Raw genomic sequence first — 20987 nt, forward strand, 5'->3', positions numbered from 1 at the left:
TCCAGTCCAAATGCATTGCTTATTTCTAAGCTTCTAAATTTGTGCAGAAGAGCAGCTGCTCACCATGTAGAGGTTTGGTTGGGAAGTGCTTCTAAAGCTGGTGTTGGTAAGCTGTGGTCAAAAAGTTGTGGCTGACTTCAATTTATCAAACATTTCTTTTACTTATGTAAGCCAAGGTACAGGTAAGAGAGCTCTGGGGGTCAGGAAAGAAATTATTCCCTGCAGGAAAGGATTATTTCTCTCTCTTGAAACCATTTAATAATTGGCTACATCTGTGCCCCCAAAACCCTTGGCAACCTAAAGCATCGTTTTTGTGGCTGTGGCTGGAGGTGGGACACAAGTAACTAAATCTCTGATCTGATCTGGTGTGACATGGTTGGTTTTGTGATGAAATTGGGAGGACTGAGCTGGTGTTGGGGTCTGAGGGGCTCCCAGGACCACTCCAAACAAGGAGTTGTTTGGTCAGCCATGGTAAGCTTGATGTGTAATTGGTCTGAGGTTTTTTAATGACTCAGAAAATTGCTGGGTACCTCTAAATGCTGGAATTACTTTTGGATGGTGCTCATTAGTGCTCTACATGCTTTTCATCAGCAACACACTCCCTGGGCTCCCTTTCACAGTGTAACATGAACCAGAGCAGTTTGGGGGCTGTTAGGAGGAGGGTCTGTGTCCCCCACATGAGGCATTGCAGCCCCTCCTCTGGGGCTGAGATGGAATAATTTATTAAATCCAGCACAGTTCCTTTATTGCTGAGACACCTGTAGAGCTGTTCTGCAGCCACTCTCAGCCTGAGCTCCTGAAGTGTGCCCTGGTTAGACAAGAGCAGTGTGTGCTCTGCCACCTGTAAGGCTCCAGAAACACCAGGAGCCAGACTGGAGTAAATAGATTTTTGACCTTTTTTTGGCAAATTTTATCCCAGCCTTTACATCTGTCATTTTGATTTTGCTGCCTGTCCCATTAGCAGGCAAGAACCTCCTTGAGGAGAAAGGGCAGACTCCAAATGCTCAATGAGTATGAGCAGGTTCATTAAACTGAGGGGAAGAACTGTAAAACAGTTCTTGGCTCCCTTGTGCTGGGTTTCTGTCTTGGTTTGGAAAAACAGGTGTCTGCTAAGGAAGGCAGGAGCCTCCCCTGACATGGAGAATGTAAACCCTCCCCACCCCTCCCAATTGCTGTAAATTTTAAATTAAGGGGCTCTCAGGCAAAAATATGGGAGCAGGAAATAACAGTTCTTTAATAGGGAAAAGAAAAAAAAGATAAAATAAACAATGCAGTACACTAGAACAACACTGACAGAGTCAGAACCCAACCTGACACCCTGTGGGTCAGGCTGGTGGCAGCAGTGCCACTGGAATTGTGGCTCAGCCCTCCTGCAGTGTCAGGGCTGGTTCTGCTGGAGCAGGGGGATCTGTAGAGAAGGATGTTTTCTTCCTTTGAAGATCCAGTGGAAGAAGAGGCAGCTGCTGTTCTTCTGGGGAATCCTGGGGAGAAAGCTGTGCTGGTGTCTCAAAAATCTCTGGATTATATCTGGGAAGGAATGCTTGGCTCCTCCCTCTGGGTGGAGCATCTCACAATGGGATGCTGTAGTTCTTATTAGCCATGCAGTGACATTCAATAGCTGTTATCAGCAGATGTCCCCCCCCAGGGAGGTGTGAATGTGGTCACTCAAAGAGAGAGATAAAGCAAACTGCCCACTTGACAAAGGTAATCTGCCATACAGATGGTAATGGAAAACAACTTGCATTGCAATCTTCAACAGTTTCCTTGCTCAGTCCACTGCCACAGTGCAGGAGGTGGGAAGCAGAGGCTCATGTCAATATTTGGGGTGAAGTTTAGGGTATTACTTGAAGTCTGAGCTCAGTGGGCCGTGGTGTTTTCATAGGATTTAATCTCCAGCTGATGGTGGCTGCTTGCTTAAGATCCACTGAAAGGAGAGAAGATGGCTCAGAAATGTCATTGTGTGTAACGAGTTTTCCAAAACTGACACAGTAAGGAGCAGGCGTCTCCTTCCCAGAGTCCCAGAATGGTTTGTGCTGGGAGGGACCTTAAAGCTCATCCAGTCCCACCCCCTGCCATGGGCAGGGACACCTTCCATGAGAGCACCTCACTCCCAGCCCTGTCCAGCCTGGCCTTGGACACTCCAGGGATCCAGGGGCAGCCACAGCTTCTCTGGGCACCTGTGCCAGACCCTCACAGGAAGGAATTCCTTCCCAATATCCCATCTAACCCTGCCCTGTGGCAGTTTAAAATCACTTAAAACACTGGGCTGGTGTTCTTGCTGGGAAGGATAACCACACCAAGCTCCCTTCCTGAGGTCCCTCTTACTCCATCCATGTTATGCTGCCTGTGGCTCATGCAGGAGCATCTTGGTACCCAGCTGAATTCATGGAGTACATCCAGGGCTGTCCATGACTGCCCCCAAGTGTTGTGCTGGCAAGGGAAATGGCCCAAACTTGAACAGAAGTAAAAGGGTGGGTGGAAAAAGAGAATTTTTGGGTCACTGGCCCTCATCAGCCCAGACACTTTTCATTCATTAGCAAAACAGTTTGTGGTTTGCCCTTTCACCACATCTGTTGTTGGGTTTTTCAGACTGCTGAGGCTTCAATTAGAGTTCATTAGGGACCTTGTCAATCACAGCCCTCAGAAGTCTGCCTGAAAGAAGCTGTGCATGGTGCTGGGAATGGGCCTTGGCATGGAATGCTCTGCTCGGGGTTCAATTAGTCATTATTTGTAAATGCCCTGCTCAGAGGCTGTCAGAATGTGCAAGAGGACTTCTGAATCTCTACAAAGTTTGCTGCAGGCACATGCCTTTTTAAGGACAACTAATTTAAACTGGAATAATTTTCCGTGGAGCTCCTCTGGGAACTGTGAGCCTTGGAGCAGCTACCTGTGGGCCAAGTCCAAGCTGAAAGGAAGATCCCAGAAGAGGAGAGAGGAAGGTGATTGCTCTGCTCTTACATGAGTTTGTTGTGAGGATGCTCCAGGTCAGAGGTTGTACTTGATGAACTTCAAGGTCTTTTCCAACCTAAATTATTCTGTGTGTAGTGACAGCACTTGGAGCATTAGTTCAGATGTTAAATGTGTCACAAAAATGCTGTGTCACCTCCTTGCTGCCTCACATTGTCCTGGAGCTGCTGATTCACTGTGCTCCCCAGGGAACCCTGCTGTGGATCACATCTGTTCTCAAAACCTGCTGGAAAGGGACTCTGGGGTCTTCTTTGCTTGGAAATGTCCTGGGACCAGCTGAGGGAGGTTGGTGTGGCTCATGGAGTCACTGTGAGTGTCAGTGAGGGAGGGAAATGTCCTGGGATCAGCTCAGGGAGGTTTGTGTGGCTCATGGAGTCACTGTGAGTGTCAGGAGCTGTGAGGGAGGGAAATGTCCTGGGACCAGCTGAGGGAGGTTTGTGTGGCTCATGGAGTCACTGTGAGGGAGGGAGATGTTGTGGGATCAGCTCAGGGAGGTTTGTGTGGCTCATGGAGTCACTGTGAGGGAGGGAAATGTCCTGGGATCAGCTCAGGGAGGTTTGTGTGGCTCATGGAGTCACTGTGAGGGAGGGAGGAACCTGGTGGAGCTCACTTTGAGTGGCCAGCAGCTCACCTGGAAGGTCAGAGCAGTCCGTGGCAATTGCTCTCCTGCTTCCTTCTCTGAAGGTAGCTGCACAGAAGGTCAGCCCTCTGTGCTTTTAGCTGGGCTCTTTCCAGGAGAAACCCCAAAGAAGGATCAGCTCCTGGGCAGTGCTGCCATGGAGGGTCCCTTGCTGGGACAGCCCAGGACGAGGTGGGTGAGGGTGTCTCCAGAGTCCTTTTGGGGTATTTTCTTCACACAGCTTCAGTGACATCTTTGAGGGCTGAGGTGGAAGGAAAGTGGATTTATTGTCCTCATGGCCCATGTGCAGCACATCACAGATCTGTGACAGGATTGCCTTGGGGCTTTGACTGGAGTGTGGAAGTGGATGCACTCTTTGTGACAGTGATCACAGGGTCTCACATTGAGGGAAGAGATGAGGATCTGACTCCATGTTTCAGAAGGCTGATTTATTATTTTATGATATATATTATATTAAAACTATACTAAAAGAATATAAGAAAGGATTCCATCAGAAGGCTGGCTAAGAATAGAAAAAGAAAGAATGATAACAAAGGCTTGTGGCTCAGAGAGTCTGAGCCAGCTGATTGTGATTGGCTGTTAATTAGAAACAACCACATGAGACCAATCCCAGATCTACCTGTTGCATTCCACAGCAGCAGATAACCAATGTTTACATATTGTTCCTGAGGCCTCTCAGCTTCTCAGGAGGAAAATCCTAAGGAAAGGATTTTTCATAAAAGATGTCTGTGACACACTCTTAGTCTTGGTGAGAGTTAAGCAGGTTCCCTTAGCAAGTACAAATTTCCTGCTGAGTGTTTCATTTGGATGTCTGCCTGGGTGTGTATAATACAAGTTAGATGAAGAATCTAGCTGACTCAGGAAAATCAGCTGCCTGGCATGAAGTGGGGACAGAAAATGGTCCTCATAGGATGGACAGGCTGGCCAGGAGAGGGAGGGAGAGTCGCTCACAGCCTCAGCTTCTCCCTCTCCTCCCCCAGTAAGCCTGGTATTGGAGCAGCAGTCATTCCCAAAAGTGGAAGCTTTCCTGAAGAACAGAACCAAGCAATGCTGCCATTGAAGAATTAAAGTGAGAGCTCTTTAAAGACACAGCACTCATAACTTTGCTTTGGTTATTTTTGAAGGCTCTGTTTGCAATTAAAGATCTGGGAGGTGATCAGCTCTCCTTTCTCATCACAGGGGAATACTGAAGTTTTTTTAGTAGAATGTGTTACTTTTTTAGAAAATCCTGGGGTGATGAATCTTAAAATGTATAAACTGATGATTTTGAAATATTTGAACACAGTTCAGGCTGTTGCTTCATGTGAGCTCCAGGCAAGTCCCAAATCTGCTTGCATGCCTTCAGTCACTGAAGATATATGAAGCTACAGAACTTACCCTCAGGCAAACTGCACTGCTTGGGCTGCACACACCATAAAGAACATGAGAATGTGACTGGAGCTTTTTGTGTTTGGAGTCCAAGAGCCTGAGCACTGAGCAGCATTGCAGGGAGAGATAAAATAATTGGATGCAGATGGCCAGCTGGGCGTCTGGTGAGGCTGGAAGATGTTTTAAACAAAAAATCAGATCCAGTGAAAGCTGAAAAAGAGGTGGTGGAAGCAGAAGTGCTTTGACAGCCCTGTGGGCTCAAAGCTGAGTCTTTGACCTGCTGTTCTGCTTGGACTTGCTGACCTATGGGATGAGCTCCCAGCAGCCAGGCAGGTTTCTAACATGAAGATTGTTGGCTAAAGAAAGGGGCTCTGGCTCTCTAAATAAATGTATGGTGGTTGAGAGCCAGTTTTTCCATTTGGTGAGTGGCTGTAAGCAGGAGCTTTTCCAGCCAGCAAAGATTACCTTGAATATCTTGATGGTAGTTGGAGATAGCAATTAATATATGTAAACTGTTAATGTGATGCTTGGCTTAGAGCTAGCAACCCCATTTCCTGGCATGACATTGGAAAAGGGAGTTTCAATTTTGGCCTTATATCATTTATTCTTTCTATTTTTAAGCCTTTTTGTCTTCCAGGCTCCTGCTGGTGTTAGAGACACTTAAAATATCAGTTTAAATATCATTGGAAGGGAGTGTGTGTGAAGATGGAAACCTCCCTAGCCTCTCTCTGAAGGATGGAGGGGAAAGCTGGGATAGAGAAATACTGCAGAAATAATGTCCTGCATATCCCTGAATTGTTGCTGGATGTCTCCAGCCCCAGCTGGACCCTTCACAAACACTCAGGACTTCCCAGGACACTGATAGCCTGTGATGGCTCCTGGGGCTGGTAACAGGATCCTGGAGCTTCACCTGCAGGTCACAGGCACAGCCCAGGGCACTCAGCTGTGCCTGCCAGATGGCTGCCTTTGTTTCACAAGGGAAATCCAGCAAAAGCCCTGTTTTATCCTTCGAGGCACAGGAGGAAAGCCAGGGATCCTGTTTTATGAATGGTTCTCACCTCTTTAAATGTAACATTCTGTAATTAATGTGACATGTCTGCCATGACACAGTTAGCTGGACAAACCTGGATTTGCAACATCTGTCTTTCCAGAAAAGCTCATTTGGTTTAATTTTGGTTTTGCCAGTTCTTGCAGTGCTGGAATTCAATGCAAGGACATGAATAACACTGAGCTGTTTCCAGTATCAATTATATCTTGTCTGAACACAAAAGTCCATTTAAGTGCCATTTCCTAAACAAAGCTTGATGGTTGTGTGGCCTTTGGACCTGTGATGGATCCAATTAAGGTTTAGCACTGTGTGGATTTGTGGGAGTGACTTCACTGGTGGCTTCAGGCCCAGGATGAGTGGAGCCAGGCTTCCTTCTCGAGTTCCCACAGCATTCACTGGGCTGTGCCTGCCTTCTGCAGGAGCAGGAAACTCTGGGGCTCTGCAAGGACTCTGAACCATCAGAATAATGCTGTATTAGAGGAAGGATCTGGGCTGGAGGTGTGCCAGAAGGGTTATTTTGTGAGAGGGTCAGGGAGCTTCCACGGGCTCATCTGTGTTTGAGTGGTTTCCCCAAATACAGGAACAGCTCTTCTGACTTCCTTTAATGTTGAAAATTCACAAGTGATCAAAATCCTCACCTTCCTGGTGGGATGGGGCTTTCTATTAAAAACTGCTCTCCTCACAGGCATGTTCAGATTCCTGCAGGTTCAGATTCCTGCAGGTTCAGATTCAAAACAGGATGGATCTGAGTGGCTCCTTAGCTAATTGAAGTTTGCCTCATCTTCCCAGAATTGTAGAAATGTTTGTGTTGGAAGGGTCCTTAAAGATCACCCAGTGTCCCCCTGCCGTGGCAGGGACACCTTCCACTGTCCCAGGTGCTCCCAGCCCTGTCCAGCCTGGCCTTGGGCACTGCCAGGGATGGAACAGCCACAGCTGCTCTGGGCACCCTGTGCCAGGGCCTGCCCACCCTCACAGAGAATTTCTTTCTAATTTCCAAAGTAAACGTAATCTCTTTCAGTTTGAAGTCATTCCCTCTTGTTCCTTCAGCTTCTTTAAGGAAAATAATGTATAATCTTTAATTTTGCTGCATTTAGCAGAGTTTTCCAGTGTGTAAGGTTCCTGTGGAGGTCAGTAATGCTGACCTCTGAATAAACATGGAAAAAGACTCTTTCTTAGGACTGGTACACCAGGAATGTTCCTGTTTCAGTGCTAGATGTGGTCCATTTCAGTTAAGGCTGCAGAAGAAAACAGCCCCTGGGTGTGCTCAACTGGAGTGGGCACAGCCAACATTGGCTGTCCTGAGTGTGTGAAGTGCAGAATTTGATGCAATTCACTGTGGTCAAAGCAAGGACAGGGACTGTGTGTCACAGTGGAGAACTGAGGTATAACTCCTCTTTCCTCTTTGAATTTGTTTTTAGATATTGTTTAAAAATACTTCAAAAAATAATGCAGAAGCAATTGTTTAATTGCTAATGAGCTCCTTGAACCATGAAGTGAGTCCAGAAGGAATGGCTGAGCTTAGCTACTCCAAAAAGGGTATGGTTTCCACTTGGCACAAGTGATTATTTGTCTTGATAGCAGAGCAGTTGCCTTAATTAAAACACTGTCCACATACCTGGGCAGCTCTGCAGGAGAGTTTGGTTTCACAGGACAACAGCATCCTTGTTCGACACGTTTCCCTCACTTTCTCATCCAGGTTTTCTTTCCTCTGCACTACACACCCTTTGTGTATCTCCTTGGAAAAAAATATCCCCCAAACACTGTGCCCTGTTCCTTGTGAATGATGCTGCTGTTCTTCAGGCTGAGCCCCAGTCTCCTCCTTTTTTTCTTTCCAATTTACAGTGAGGGTGGTCTCACTCCCTGAGTAGCCAGAGGAGATGGCTGAGAGCTGATCTGGGGAACAAGGGTGCCCTAGGGCCAGGTGACATCGATGCTGGCCTCTAGCTGGAGATACAAGGTGCAGATTGTGTTCTGCATGTGACCTTGCAGTGCCTGCAGTGGGAACAGATTGTGTCAGAACAAAGGTGGGAGCCCAAGCTTTGCTTTAAAAGAACCTCAGCCTCCAGTGTTGGCAGCACAGTGACATTTATTTGTAGTGCAGTGATGAATGGAACCAGATCACTGCTTTGCTGTTTCAGTTTACCCTGAGCAGTGGCTTAATTGTGTTTCTAAATTGAAGTCAAAAATCCACATGTAATGACTGCTGTAGATAAGTGCTCAGGCACCTGACTGAGCTCTGGCTCTTCAGTTAACACAGAACAACCTTAACAAGAAAAATTAACAACACAAATCCACTGTTGATGAAAACTGAGAGCATCAGATGCCTTCCAAGCAGAGTTGCCTTTGCTGGGATCAGAAAATAAACTGAATCCTGCAAGAGTCTGAATGTGCACAACAGTAATTGAAATGTTTTAGTAAGATTCAGTTTAAATGTTTTAGTAAGATTCAACACTCGACATGGAAAAGAATCCAAAGGACCTAAATTCAGTAGGAATCATAATCTCATGAACATAAGCCTGAAGTGTTTAAAGCTGCAAATTACCTTGTTCAAATTACTGCCTTTGCCTTGTAAGCAATTTTCAAGAGTAGAAGAGGAAAGGCAGCGGGCATAAATTGTAAATTCATTCTTAGAAAGTGCAGTTGATGTAATAAATGGTATAAAAATAACATTCTTGGGGTAACTGTACACACTTGGGTGCTTTTGCAATAATTAGAATTACACCAATAGTTCCATCAGCTGGAATATCTGTTCTTTTTATAAATACTGTCAAAATTTTCTAATATTTCCAAACTAGATGAGTGGGTTTTCTTGTGTTTTATTCTGAAAGATGAGAAGAGGAAAAGAATAGATTGCCTGAAGTCCTGTGGAGTGTCTGTACAAGGAGATGGGGTGTACAGCTTGTTTTACAGTAGAGGTTATAGTACAGAGCAGTATTATATTGCAGTAAGTGTGTGATATAATGCAGTCACTGTTATGGCTGTAGGAATAACCACAGCCCTCAGAAATTGGGAAAGACCCTGCTCATAAATATTTGTTACCAAATCACCCACAGATAAGTTCAGTTCAGTAGATTGCATCTTAAAAAAACAATGGGTTACAAGTTCCTTCTAGTCAATATGGGATTGTGCTCTGAGCCCTGCAGAAACCCCACACCAGGCATGTGCTGTTCTTAAAAGAGAGTTAAATCTAGAAGTTACTTGTGAGGGTTTTTTTATAAGGGCTGTAAAATCAGCTTTTCTGCAGGGGAATCATCTCAGCCTCAGGTTGGGGTTTTTGTGAGAGGCTTTGTGTGGGTATTTGGGGTTGGAGGAGTGCACAGTGAGGCTCTCCTGCTCCCTTAGCACACGTGGGGTGTGGGCTGTGCCCAAAGAACCACAGTGGAAGCAGAGGCTGGGGAAAAGCCACTTCCCCCAGTTGTGTTTCCATCATAGCTGCTCATCCCAGAGGCAGAGTCTGTCCCTAGGCATGTCCCTGTGCTGGGGGGCTGCTGGCCAAGGGATGTTCCGCTGTCACCTCTGCACCCAGCTCCAGGGCTGGGCTCTGTCTGAGGCCAGGCAGGCACATTGAGATGCTCTCAGCCCAAAATGAATGGTCAGTGGGGAGGAGAAGGAAGGGACAGAGGGGATTCCACCAGATGTGCTCACAGACACTGACTGATCATCTCACCTGCCTTGTGCCCACACTGCTGATTTGGATCAGCCCCTGGAAGTATTTGGGGTGTCTGGTCTCAGGAAAAGAAGGAATTTCCCTAAAAGCTGCTGTTGCTTGTCCACTTGTGTTTACCCAGGAATGTGTTGAGGGTTTGAGGCTTCCTCAGCCAGACCTGCAGGTACCAGAGGAGGAGCTCTGAGAGCCCTGAGCTGAGTGAAACCCTGAACTGCCCTGGGCTCTGCAGTTCTCGCTCATGGCCATGTTACAGCCTGCAGAGAACAAAATAAAACATTCAGATGAATATTGCAGCTTTTTCAACACTTTGCCAACCATGTCTTTTTTGCCTCTGATTTTTTGTGTGTTTAAGGATTGATTGTGGGGGTCAGGTGTTGCATCACTTGCTGGTCTCATCTTAGAGCCTTGGAATGGTTTGGGTTGGAGGGACCTTAAAGCCCATCCAGTGCCACCCCTGCCAAGGGCAGGGACACCTTCCACTATCCCAGGTTGATCCAGCCTGGCCTTGGACACTTCCAGGGAGGAGGCAGCCACAGTTTGTTTTGTCATTTCCATTTAGGATTTTTTTTTAATTTATTTTTCATAGTCACATTGGTTTATGTATGTCCCTGCTCACTCTGACTGTCATCCTCTGTGTGTTGCTGCCTTGTACTTGGGATTAGGAATGTTTTTGTTCCAGGCAGTTTGATCTCCTCTGTCCTGTCTGGTGCATTAAAATCATTTCGGGGCTGTTGCACCCCAAATTTGTTTTTTCTCCTCCAGGCTTCTTTCCTTTGAAATGGTGCTAATCCATTCACTGAATCAGTGGCTTGAAGAGAAGAAAGCACATTTCCATGTTTTCTTTATTCCTCCCTCCCTCCCTCCCTCCCTCCCTCCCCTTTTCATTTCTTATGAGTTGTGAATTCATCACTCCATGATTAATTTTGCCCTTGATTGCCTTTTGTGCTCATCTCTCAGTCAGGTTTTCATCTCTGTGATGTAGAGTGATCTGTAGAGGACATTCCACACTGCTTATTCCTTTCTTGTTTTATTAGCAATAAATTGTTGCTTTATTGTTACCAATCTGTTCAGGAACTTACCAGTTGTGCTGTGGTGTCACAGACATCTTTTATGAAAAATCCTTTCCTTAGGATTTTTCCTCCTGAGAAGCTGAGAGGCCTCAGGAACAAAATATAAACATTGATTATCTGCTGCTGTGGAATGCAACAGGTGCATCTTGGATTGGTCTCATGTGGTTGTTTGTAATTAATGGCAAATCACAGCCCAGCTGTCTTGGACTTTGTCTGAAACAGAAGCTTTTGTTATCATTCTTTCTTTTTCTATTCTTAGCCAGCCTTCTGATGAAATCCTTTCTTCTATTCTTTTAGTATAGTTTTAATGTAATATATACAATAAAATAATAAATCAAGCCTTCTGAAACATGGAGTCAGATCCTCATCTCTTCCCTCATCCTCAGACCCCTGTGACACCGTCACACTGTGGTCCTGTTGTGTTGTTGGGAAGGGACATTTTGCTCCAGTCCATTTCCCTGGCAGTGAGATCTGGGCTGTGTTCCTGCAGGATTCACACCTGCCCTGGCTGTTTGATGGCAGCAGTGATTGGTGATTGGTGCTGGTCCCTGGGCTGGGCACAGGGTGCACGTGGCCTGAGGTGTGTGCAGGACAGGGAGCCCCATGTCCCTGCAGGGCATCCCAGGCCCTGTGCCAGGCTGGGAGCAGAGCTTGTCTTTGTCCATGGGCAGGGCAGGGGGGCAGCTGCTCCTGGATCCCTGAGGGGCTGTGCAGGATGCAGGAGGTGTGTGGGATTTGACATGTGCACACACAGAGACGTGTTCATTCTCCTTAGCCAGCCTGGTCGTGCTTGGCCACTGGAAACTGCTCTGAGAAATGGGAGATGAGCTTGGGGATGGTGGATTCCTTCAGCAGCTCCCTCATTCCCACTGCTCTGTAAATATTTACCTTTATCTACCAGCCCTGGACAGTCACTGCCCTGGCTGCCGTGGCACAGAGTGAATTGGAGAGAGTGTGTGTGTCTGTGTGTGTGTGATTGTATGTGTGTGTCTGTCTGTGTCTGTCTGTGTGTCTCTGTGTGTGTATGTCTATGTGTGTGTCTCTGCAACTGTATCTGTGTGTCTGTGTGTGTTCAGGTGTGCTGGGCCACACCAGTGCTTTGGTCATGACACCTGAAATTACTGGAGATGGGAGCACAGGGATTTGTTGTGAAATGATTTCTTGAACAGTTTTGGCTTTGGGACAGATGTGGGCTGTAAATAACTAAATCTGTTCTTAGGGGTGCCAGTGCCTTCCAACGTTAACGTGCTGCCCTCTCTCCCCTCCCTTTGCTTGTCCCCCCCTGCAGGTCCCCAGCCTGTGTGAAGATCTCCTCTCCTCTGTGGATCAGCCCTTGAAGATTGCACGGGACAAGGTGGTGGGGAAGGATTATCTATTGTGTGACTACAACAGAGATGGGGACTCCTACAGGTGAGTACCCAGAGCTGGGGCTGCCTGCTGCTCTCTGAATGGCACCCATGGACAGGCCCTTCTCCCTCTTCTTTTCAGCCAAAAAAATATCAGTCACTTAAAGATTTAGAGCCCAAAATGTGCTGTTGTTATCGTGCTAAAGGGGATGAGTGATGGATTTCTCTTTGTTTTCTGTATTCTGGATTGAAACCAGTCAATTCTCTAGCAGAAATGGCCTTGGTAGGAAATGAGGCCATTGCAAAGTTATAAAATCTCTGGAATGGATAATGACAGAAAAGAGATGATGCAAGCTGTGGGTTTAAACAAAATCATCTTCAGCTTGTACAAAACTGGGTGGATTTGCTAGCTGGGAAAGGCTCTTTCACTCCATATTTTACAAGGAAAAGACTGACTTTGGACTCAGTGTCATTAGTTCTGTTTGAAAATCTTGGCCCAAGTTTTTACCAAAGAAAAGGAATCCCCATCTACCAAAATAGCTGATATATTCTGAGGACTGGAGACAAATGGAAATACTTGAACCCTATGAGCTGTGTATAATTATAATTAATTTTGGAGAAGGAGGGACTGCAGTGCTGGAATGGTACAATCAGGTTTCAGTGTTTTGGCTGCCACTTTGAGCACGGTCTCTCTTTTAATGTGTTTTCCTCTACCTTGCCATTAGGATGATGTTTTTCATTGATGTTAAAATCATCCCTTCCCTTTCTCACATTGCTGACTTTCCTTAATGGCTGTAGTGACAGTGGCAGAGTTCCAGATATTTAATATAAGAATAATGAGTTTACAGGCCAGAAACCTTTGTGACTCCTGCAGCACTTTTATTCTTCCCCTTAACAAAGGGTGCTGGGCTGTCAGGTAAGGAACCCACTCATCTCCTGCCCTGAATTACCAGCTCAGCCATCCTGCTGCTTCTGGGGATGATTCTCAGGCTTCCACTTGTCTCTCCTTTCATAATTTACATTTTAGTGCTTGGAATTATCTCCAGGAAGAATCTCACTTCGCTCTGTGTAGATTTGATGTAGGGTTTTACATTCATCTGGCAAGAATGTTTCAAGAATTGTGTTTCAAAGTGGAGATTCAGAAAATATTTTTTAACAAATCTTTTTTCTCTGGCTCAGGCATGACTGTAGAAGCAGCTGAGCTTGCAGAAGATTTGAGATGAATTGGTTCAGTTGCTGAGAGTTGCAGGGAAGGTCCCTCTCTAATGTGAAGCACGTGTGTGTGGATGATTTACACAGAGAACATGCTGAGATACATTTTGTCCTGGAAACTAGAGATGGAGAATGAGAGTGGATGCAGAGTTTGACAGTGCCTCTGGATTGTGGCTGAGTGTAAATCCTATTGAGTTTTTAAAATATAACCTATTGCAGGGGGCCAGCAAGTGAGCAGGACCCCAAGGTGGAGTGTCACTCACATTCTTTAGGGCAATTATCTCATATTTAGAAACTATTCCAATCTTCCACAGAAGAGCCTGGTGCCTTCTATAAAAGCATTTAGCATTAATTTTGTGTGCCCCAGCTGTTAGATCCACATTAGCAGCTACTTGCATGTTATCACTTCTGAATTAGTAAATAAAATCAGAGTTCAGAGCTGATGCACCCACAACTGCAGCCCCTCTGGCAGGAGGGAGAATTAAATCCTGAATTTCTTGTGGATCCTTCAAGAGATGCTTTCTCCCTGAAGCTGTGATGTTTCTTGCAGCCCCTTTGCATCCTGCTCAGGCTGCTGATGTGGACACAGGAAAGGCACTGGTTAGACACTAATGGGACATTGTGCAATCACTAATGACCCCTGTGTTTAATTATGGCACATGACAGCCCTTCCTCTAAGGTCAGTGTCACTCTTGCCTCTGAAATTTGCTCCATCTCTTTCTCAGAAGGTATTAAATAGCTGCAAGGAAGCAGGAGGAATTTGCTTTTTGAAATCACTTTGAAATTTTCGGGACTTATTAAGTAATGAGGTTTCAGAAAAGCTCTTTCATTTGTTCCTCCAGAACAGGCACCACGTGTTAATTGCTGGCAGGGAAGAATCCTGCTCCTAAGGCTTTTGATTCAGGCATTCTGGATTGAAGTGATTCTTCCTTCTGGAATTGATTGGTCCCAGCTCTGATTCATGGAGTAAATTCTTTCCTTCAGCACACAGCAGAAGCCTTTGAAACCCCAGCAGCACTGCCCTGTGCATGTTAATCCCATTCTGTGCCTGTGTCCAGACACTGCTTCACCTCATCAAATCTGCACTTGTTACTGGGAAGTGCCTCTTGCACTAATTTAATCAATTAGGCCAAGGTCTAGGAGGAGTTCACTGGGCTTTTAAAAGCTTTTGATATTTCCACAGCCATTTTCCAGAGCCACACGCTCGATTAGCAGTCCCAGGGAATGTTGTTCCCTGCCTGACACGTGCTGCATCCCCAATTCCTGCACTCTCCCAGCTAAACACCTTCCCTTCCTATTGGACAGATTGCTAATTGCATTTCTTTTAGCAAGAAATATTTTTAATGCAGGTATTTCCAAGCACTCCCTGGTCAGCTGAGCCTCACTGTCCTTCAGCAGGAGAGGTGGGGCTGGGTGCTCAGACTTCCTCATGGGATTCCAGTTTTACAGGGCTGGCTTTTTCCAGTGGCTTTGCAATTTCACTGGGAATTTGCCTGGAAAAAATGCTGCTGTGGGAAGTGAATATCCTAATGCTTAGCCCATCACAGTTTAGTCTTTCCTTATGTTTAGACAGACTTGGTTTGCTCCATGACAAATGTGGATCAGACTGAAAGGTGGATTTTGGAGTCTCCTTGAATCTTCATAAATAGATAATTTTTATTTTCTTCATATTATTAAATCCTGCTTGTGGCAGTCTCACAGGTACTTCTGTGAGTGCTCCTGGAATAGCAGAGGTTTTTTGAAGGATATCAAACAGTCATGGAATCCACATTGTGAAGTCAGAGCTTTTATTAATTTTATTTTTTAATATTAGACTTCAAGGTCCCTGACTTTGTCCATACATTTCCACTTGAAGTGTGTTTGATCACTCTGTTAAATGGAATCCTTATGGGGAATTTGGGGCCAACAACACTGAAACCTGTTAGCTGAAACACAAACCATTCTCTTTTGGGGAAATTAGAGGTCTGACTTTTGAAATTTAAGTGCTTGTCCATCTGTCTTTCTTCAAATAGCCTCCAGTTAAGTGTTTAAATGTGTTGTGAGTGCATTTCCACAAAAATAAAAAATACAGGGCTGTGTTAGGAGGTTTTTTTGTTGGTAAAGCTGCTGCTGGCTCCAGCTGGAATGGGATGAAAATGGCACAAGCTGCTGGCTGGCAGGGTCTGTTCTGGCTGCCCCCAGTGCCATTCTGCAGCCTGGGGAGAGTTTGGTGTTTGCACTTGGAGCATCTCCCAGGGGTTCTGCAGGAGCTCCTGCTCACCCTGTGCAGCAGCTCAGCCACCTGGGAGCACCAGGGTAGCACCAGGGGGGGTTTATGTGAATCTGCCCCAGATTTCAGAGGTTTTAGGCGTGAAGAAAGAGCTGAGAAGGGAGCAGCTCATCCCTGTGTGTCCCTGTCTGCAGGGAGGGCTCTGAGCAGGCTCTGCTCCCTGGGACCAGAGGAACGGGCAGGGACTGATCCAGGGAGCTCCAGCTGAACATGAGGAGCAGGAACTTGGCACACTGTGGGACACAGTGCCCAGAGAGGCTCTGAGTGTCCCTGCCTGGGGCTGTTCCAGACCCATCTGGGCTCAGTCCTGAGCTCTGGGCTGGCCCTGCTGGAGCAGGGAGCTGGCACCAGATGAGGCCCTGTGGGCCCTCCCAGCCTGACCCAGCTGGATCCTGTGGCTGGTGACTCCTCTCCAGAGCAGCCACATTTTATGCAGCTGTTTAAAATCACAAAACCCCAGAATTACTGAGGTTGGAAAAACTCTCCAAAACCATTGAGTCCAACCTTGACCAGTCCCCATCTCAGAGCTCTGAGTGCCATGTCCAGTCTTCCCTGGACACATCCAGGGGTGGGCACCCCAAAACTCCCTGGGCAGTTCCAAGGCCTGAGCACCCTTTCCATGCAGAAATTCCTCCTGATGCCCAGCCTGAGCTCCCCTGGCCCAGCCTGAGGCTGTTCCTCTGCTCCTGTCCCTGTTCCCTGGAGCACAGCCCGACCCCTGGGCTGTCCCCTCCTGTCAGGAGCTGTGCAGAGCCACAAGGGCCCCCTGAGCCTCCTTTGCTCCAGGCTCAGCCCCTGCCCAGCTCCCTCAGCCTCTCCTGGGGCTCCATTCCCTGCCCTGGACACGCTCCAGCCCCTCCAGGTCCCTCCTGTGGTGTGTGCCCAGAACTGGACACAGCCATGAGATAGAACCATGACCTGAAAGCATCACTTGGGTGGATGTGACACAACTCCTCCACTTTCCCTGGTGTCCCCTTTCCTGTCAAGTGTGTTTGGCAGGATTTGTGGGAGCAAAGCAGAGGCTGGGGCTTTGTGCTTTGCATCACACAGGTGCCAGACCCCGCTGCCTTTCTGAGAAATGAGTGACAAAGAGAAAAAACCTTTCCCTGTGGCCAGGACTGGGACCTGGTGCTGCAGCCAGGGGCTGGGAAAGAGGAGAGAAAGGGTAGAGGAGCTTTTCTCTGAGCCAGCAGTGTGATATGTGTAAGTTGGTTACTCCAAGGGGAAATGAAAAGCAAAATGCAGGTTTCTAGAATGGGAGTTATAAAAGCCTCAAGCAGATGGGCAGAGGGTTCCATTAATCTTTTAATACCAAATCTTTCATTAAGAACACAAAAATCTCTTCCACACCTGCAGAAATTGTAGTAAAACCTGCAGCCTTAAAAAACCCCGTTAAATCCTTCAGACTGTTCAAAGGGTTTCTTAATGTTATGCTAAAGGTAGAGTTTATTTCAAAGCAGAGTAGTGGAGGAAAATGTGGACCTTAATCATAGCCAGGAGTGTTTGGCTCAAATGCTGTCAGATCCCAAATAAACTACACAATCGATTTGTATTTGCATGAAAACAGTTTTTAATATATAATGTTCAACATCTGAAGCCTTGTTGTTGAATAATATAAGTATGCGAAGGAACAGATTGAAACCTGATATTTTTAATATAGAAAACCTGAAGCCAGGGAATGGCCCCCAGGTGAGTTCTGAGGGCTCAGTTCCCCCTTTTTGCCAGTGTTGGAAATGGCTGTGGAGAGTGCAGCTCTTACAGGTAGATTGCTCTGGGCACATTTTGGGTTTTTGTGGAAGTTCAGCATCTGTGGATGAGCTCAGACCCATCAATATTAAACCTTTCAGAGCCATGGAATACCCTGAACTGGAAGGGACCCCCAAGGACCATCCAGGCTGACTCCTGGCCCTGCACAGACACCCCAGCAATCCCTGGGAGTGTTTCCAGATGCTCCTGGCAGCCTCGGGGCTGTGAACAGGCTCTGTCTCCTTGTCTCAGTTTGGAAAGCCAGGTGTCTGCTGAGGAAGGCAAGAGCCTCCCCTGAAATGGAAAATGTAAACCCCCTCCTTCCAAATTATTATAATTTTGAAATTATGGGACTCTCAGGTAAAGATATGGGAGTAGGAATAACAGCTCTTTACTAGGAAAACTTAAAATACAAATGTTATAATACAAATTAAAAAAAAAAAAATATGGGCAGAGTCAAAATCTGATCTGACAGCCTGTGGGTCAGCCCCATGCCACGGGGGCTCAGCCCTCCTGCAGTGCCAGCTGTGGCTCTGCTGCAGCAGGGATCCTGCACAAGGGGGGAGTTTTCCTCTGCAGCTCCAGGGCTGCTGCAGATGGGCCTGGGCTCCCTCTGGCCATGCAGGGCAGCAGAAAGCTGCTCCCCTGGGAATGCAGGGGGCAAAGGCTGCCCTGGTGTCCCAAACCTCAGATTGTATCCAGGTAGGAATGCTTGGCTCCTCCCCTGGGCGGAGCAACTCCCCATGGGATGCTGGAATTGGATCAGCCATGCAGGGACACTCAGTGGCCATGGACAGCAGAGATCTCCTGGAGGGAGGATTGGTTGTGGGAGAGATAAATTAAAACTGCCCCATGAACAGAAGATAACTGCCCCACAGATAGGAATAGAATGCACAGCCCCATTTCCAGCCCAAGACCCTGCTGTCTGTTTTTCTGTCCCCTGGTGTGTCACAGACATCTTTTCACTAAAAATCATTTCTTAGGATTTTTCCCTTCTGAGGAGCTGAGGCCTCAGGAACAAAATGCAAACAATGGTTATCTGCTGCTGTGGAATGCAACAGGTGCATCTGTGATTGGTCTCATGTGGATGTTTGGATTTAGTGACCAGTCACAGCAGAGCTGGCTCTCATTCTCTGTCCGAGCCAGCTGCCTTTTGTTATCATTCTGTTCCATTCTATCCTTAGCCAGCCTTCTGAGAGAAAACCTTTCCTTCTATTCCTTTTAGTTAGTTATAATGTAATATATATATATATAAAATAATAAATCAAGCCTTCTGAACATGGAGTCAACATTCTTGTCTCTTCCCTCACCTGAAGAACCCGTGTGAGCACTGTCCCCTGGTGTGACTGTCCCTTCCTCTGTCCCTGCAGGTCACCGTGGAGCAACAAGTACGACCCTCCCCTGGAGGATGGTGCCATGCCCTCGGCTCGCCTGCGCAAGCTGGAGGTGGAAGCCAACAATGCCTTCGACCAGTACAGAGACTTGTATGTCAGTCCTACCCTCTGGGCCCTGTCTGTCTGTCTGTCTGTGTCCCCTGGGGGGAGGCAGAGCTGGGTTTGTGATGCCAGACGTGATGAAATCTGTCAGCTGGTGCTGAGGTGCTTTCCCACCTCCTTCCCCCTTGAACAGATTGATGGTGTCTCTGTCCTGGCATGACCTGGCTTCTCTTTGATCTCTAAGTTCTGGCTTAAACCATCTGCATTTTCCATTCCCTCAAGGCTGTACTCTTAAAAAATCTCTGTGTGCAGCAGCAGCTCTCACATGTCCCAGTGAAAGGACAGGCACTGAAGGGCAGCAGCTGGGCAGGGATTGATGTGCTCCTGCTGCAGGGTGCTTGGTTCAGGCCCTGTCCTGTGAAAGAGGTGTAAAACAAAGGAATTAACAGATCCTGTGTGGGGTCAATGTAGATTGGGCAGTGGCTTTTTAAAGCAGCAAGAGGAAGCTGGCTGGGTGAGTTACCAGTTGAACAATTTTCTGTAAATTGGAGCTGTGCTGGTCCTGCACTGCACTTACCTCCACATCCTTGGGATGGGATCAGCTTCAGCTGTGGGCTCTGTGGTCTCCTGAGCAGTGCTGGGGTGGAAAGTGATGCTAAAACTGCACAGCAAGTGAGTGTTGGAAAGCAAAATGTGTGTCCTTCACTGGGACACACTCTTAGGGAGGTGCCTAAAGCCCATGAAAAAAGTGAGCAAACTTCATTGCTGCTCTTGTTGCCTGAAAAGGGAGATAAAACACAGCCTTAGATGTATTTCATCATGTTACAGTGCTGGCAGAAGCGCATTAAAAGGGACTTTCCTTGCTGGGTTCTGTGGCTCAGTGTAAATACAGCCTGTCCAAGTGTGTTAAGCATCACACTTCTATTACAGGTATCAAATCTTTACTTTTCATGCATTATTTTCATAGCTCTCCAACTTGTCTTGTAAGTAACACTTGTTATTGGTGTCTGAACTGAGTGGAAGAAAGGAATTTTGTATATTCAGCAAAGCCAAATTTGCAGTTACTCCCCAGATGCAGAACAGAGCAGGACCAATAAGATTTTTAATACCCTGAGACAAAAATGGGGAGGTTTATGGAACCAAGGTTGTCTTTTTAAATCCCTCTCTGCTCAGATGACCATGAAGTCATGGCTGGATACAAAAACTTCTTTGAACAGCTTGGATTGGCTGAAAGGCAAGCACAGGACAGGTTTGTGACTGAGGTGAATCTGCTGAGCCCTGCTCAGCGTGGGGTACAGCAGTACCTTTATATAACAATCTCCATGTATTGTGTGGAAGGGAAAGGTGTGATTGTTCCAAATTCCATCTTTCTGTCTGTCAGTGCAGCTTTTACAGGCAGGAATGGTCACAGGGGACCCAGGAGGGATCACAGCCAGGAGGACAGGTCAGACCATGGGCACAGGTGCCAGCACAGAACACTTCAGTGCCTGTTGTGATCCCAAAAGTGGAGGAGGAAAAGAGGACAGGGGTGGTTTAATGTTTGGCTGTGCAGTGTAAGAAAATTGTGGCATTTGTGGAAAGAATTTGCAAAGTTAAGGAAACTTAACCTCAGTGTCTGAAGGGTTTGTTGTGCTTAAAATCAGGATTTGTACCTTACCTCCAACAGAGATGTAGAAACAGGCTTTTGTTCTTGCAGTTGGGCTCTGCAGGTTTCTGAACAAGACAATAGGATTTTTGTATTTTGACAGCAGAAGCTTAATTTTTACTTGGAGATCAGAGGGTGGAAATTCGGAGGTTGCAACAAATGGCAGCTTCTCTCAGTGCTGCTCTTGCCAACAACACCTTGGGTGGGGAATGGCTGCAGCAATTCCTCATGGAGCAGTGCTGGAGCTGCCTGGGCAGGGCTGTGGTGGAGAGGTGGCACTGGCAGGGGTGTCACTCCACGGGTGGCCGGGATGTCACTCCCTGGGTGGCAGGGGTGGCAGTGGCACTGGCAGGGATGTCACTCCGTGGGTGGCAGGGGTTGCAGTGGCAGGGATGTCACCCCATGGTGGCAGGGATGTTGCTCCCTGTGTGGCAGGGATGGCAGTGGCAGGGCTGTGGTGGAGGGCTGGCAGTGGCAATGGCAGGGATGTCACCCCGTGGGTGGCAGGGCTATCACTCCCTGTGTAGCAGGGATGTCACTCCCTGGGTGCCAAGGATGTCACTGCCTAGGTGG

At 47.1% G+C, this 20987-nt stretch overlaps 1 protein-coding gene across 2 annotated transcripts in view; it reads left to right on the forward strand.

Annotated features, from left to right (window-relative positions):
• Positions 1 to 20987, forward strand: part of CAPZB (capping actin protein of muscle Z-line subunit beta) — a 63581-nt gene that overhangs the window by 17795 nt on the left and 24799 nt on the right. For both annotated transcript variants that reach the window (XM_058818524.1, XM_058818525.1), the window contains exons 3-4: positions 12049 to 12170; positions 18704 to 18817. In XM_058818524.1, the coding sequence (XP_058674507.1) occupies positions 12049 to 12170; positions 18704 to 18817 (236 nt within the window). The remainder of the gene's footprint in view (positions 1 to 12048; positions 12171 to 18703; positions 18818 to 20987) is intronic.

Source organism: Ammospiza caudacuta, chromosome 22, assembly GCF_027887145.1.
Source record: "Ammospiza caudacuta isolate bAmmCau1 chromosome 22, bAmmCau1.pri, whole genome shotgun sequence".
NCBI classification, from domain to species: Eukaryota; Metazoa; Chordata; class Aves; order Passeriformes; family Passerellidae; genus Ammospiza; species Ammospiza caudacuta.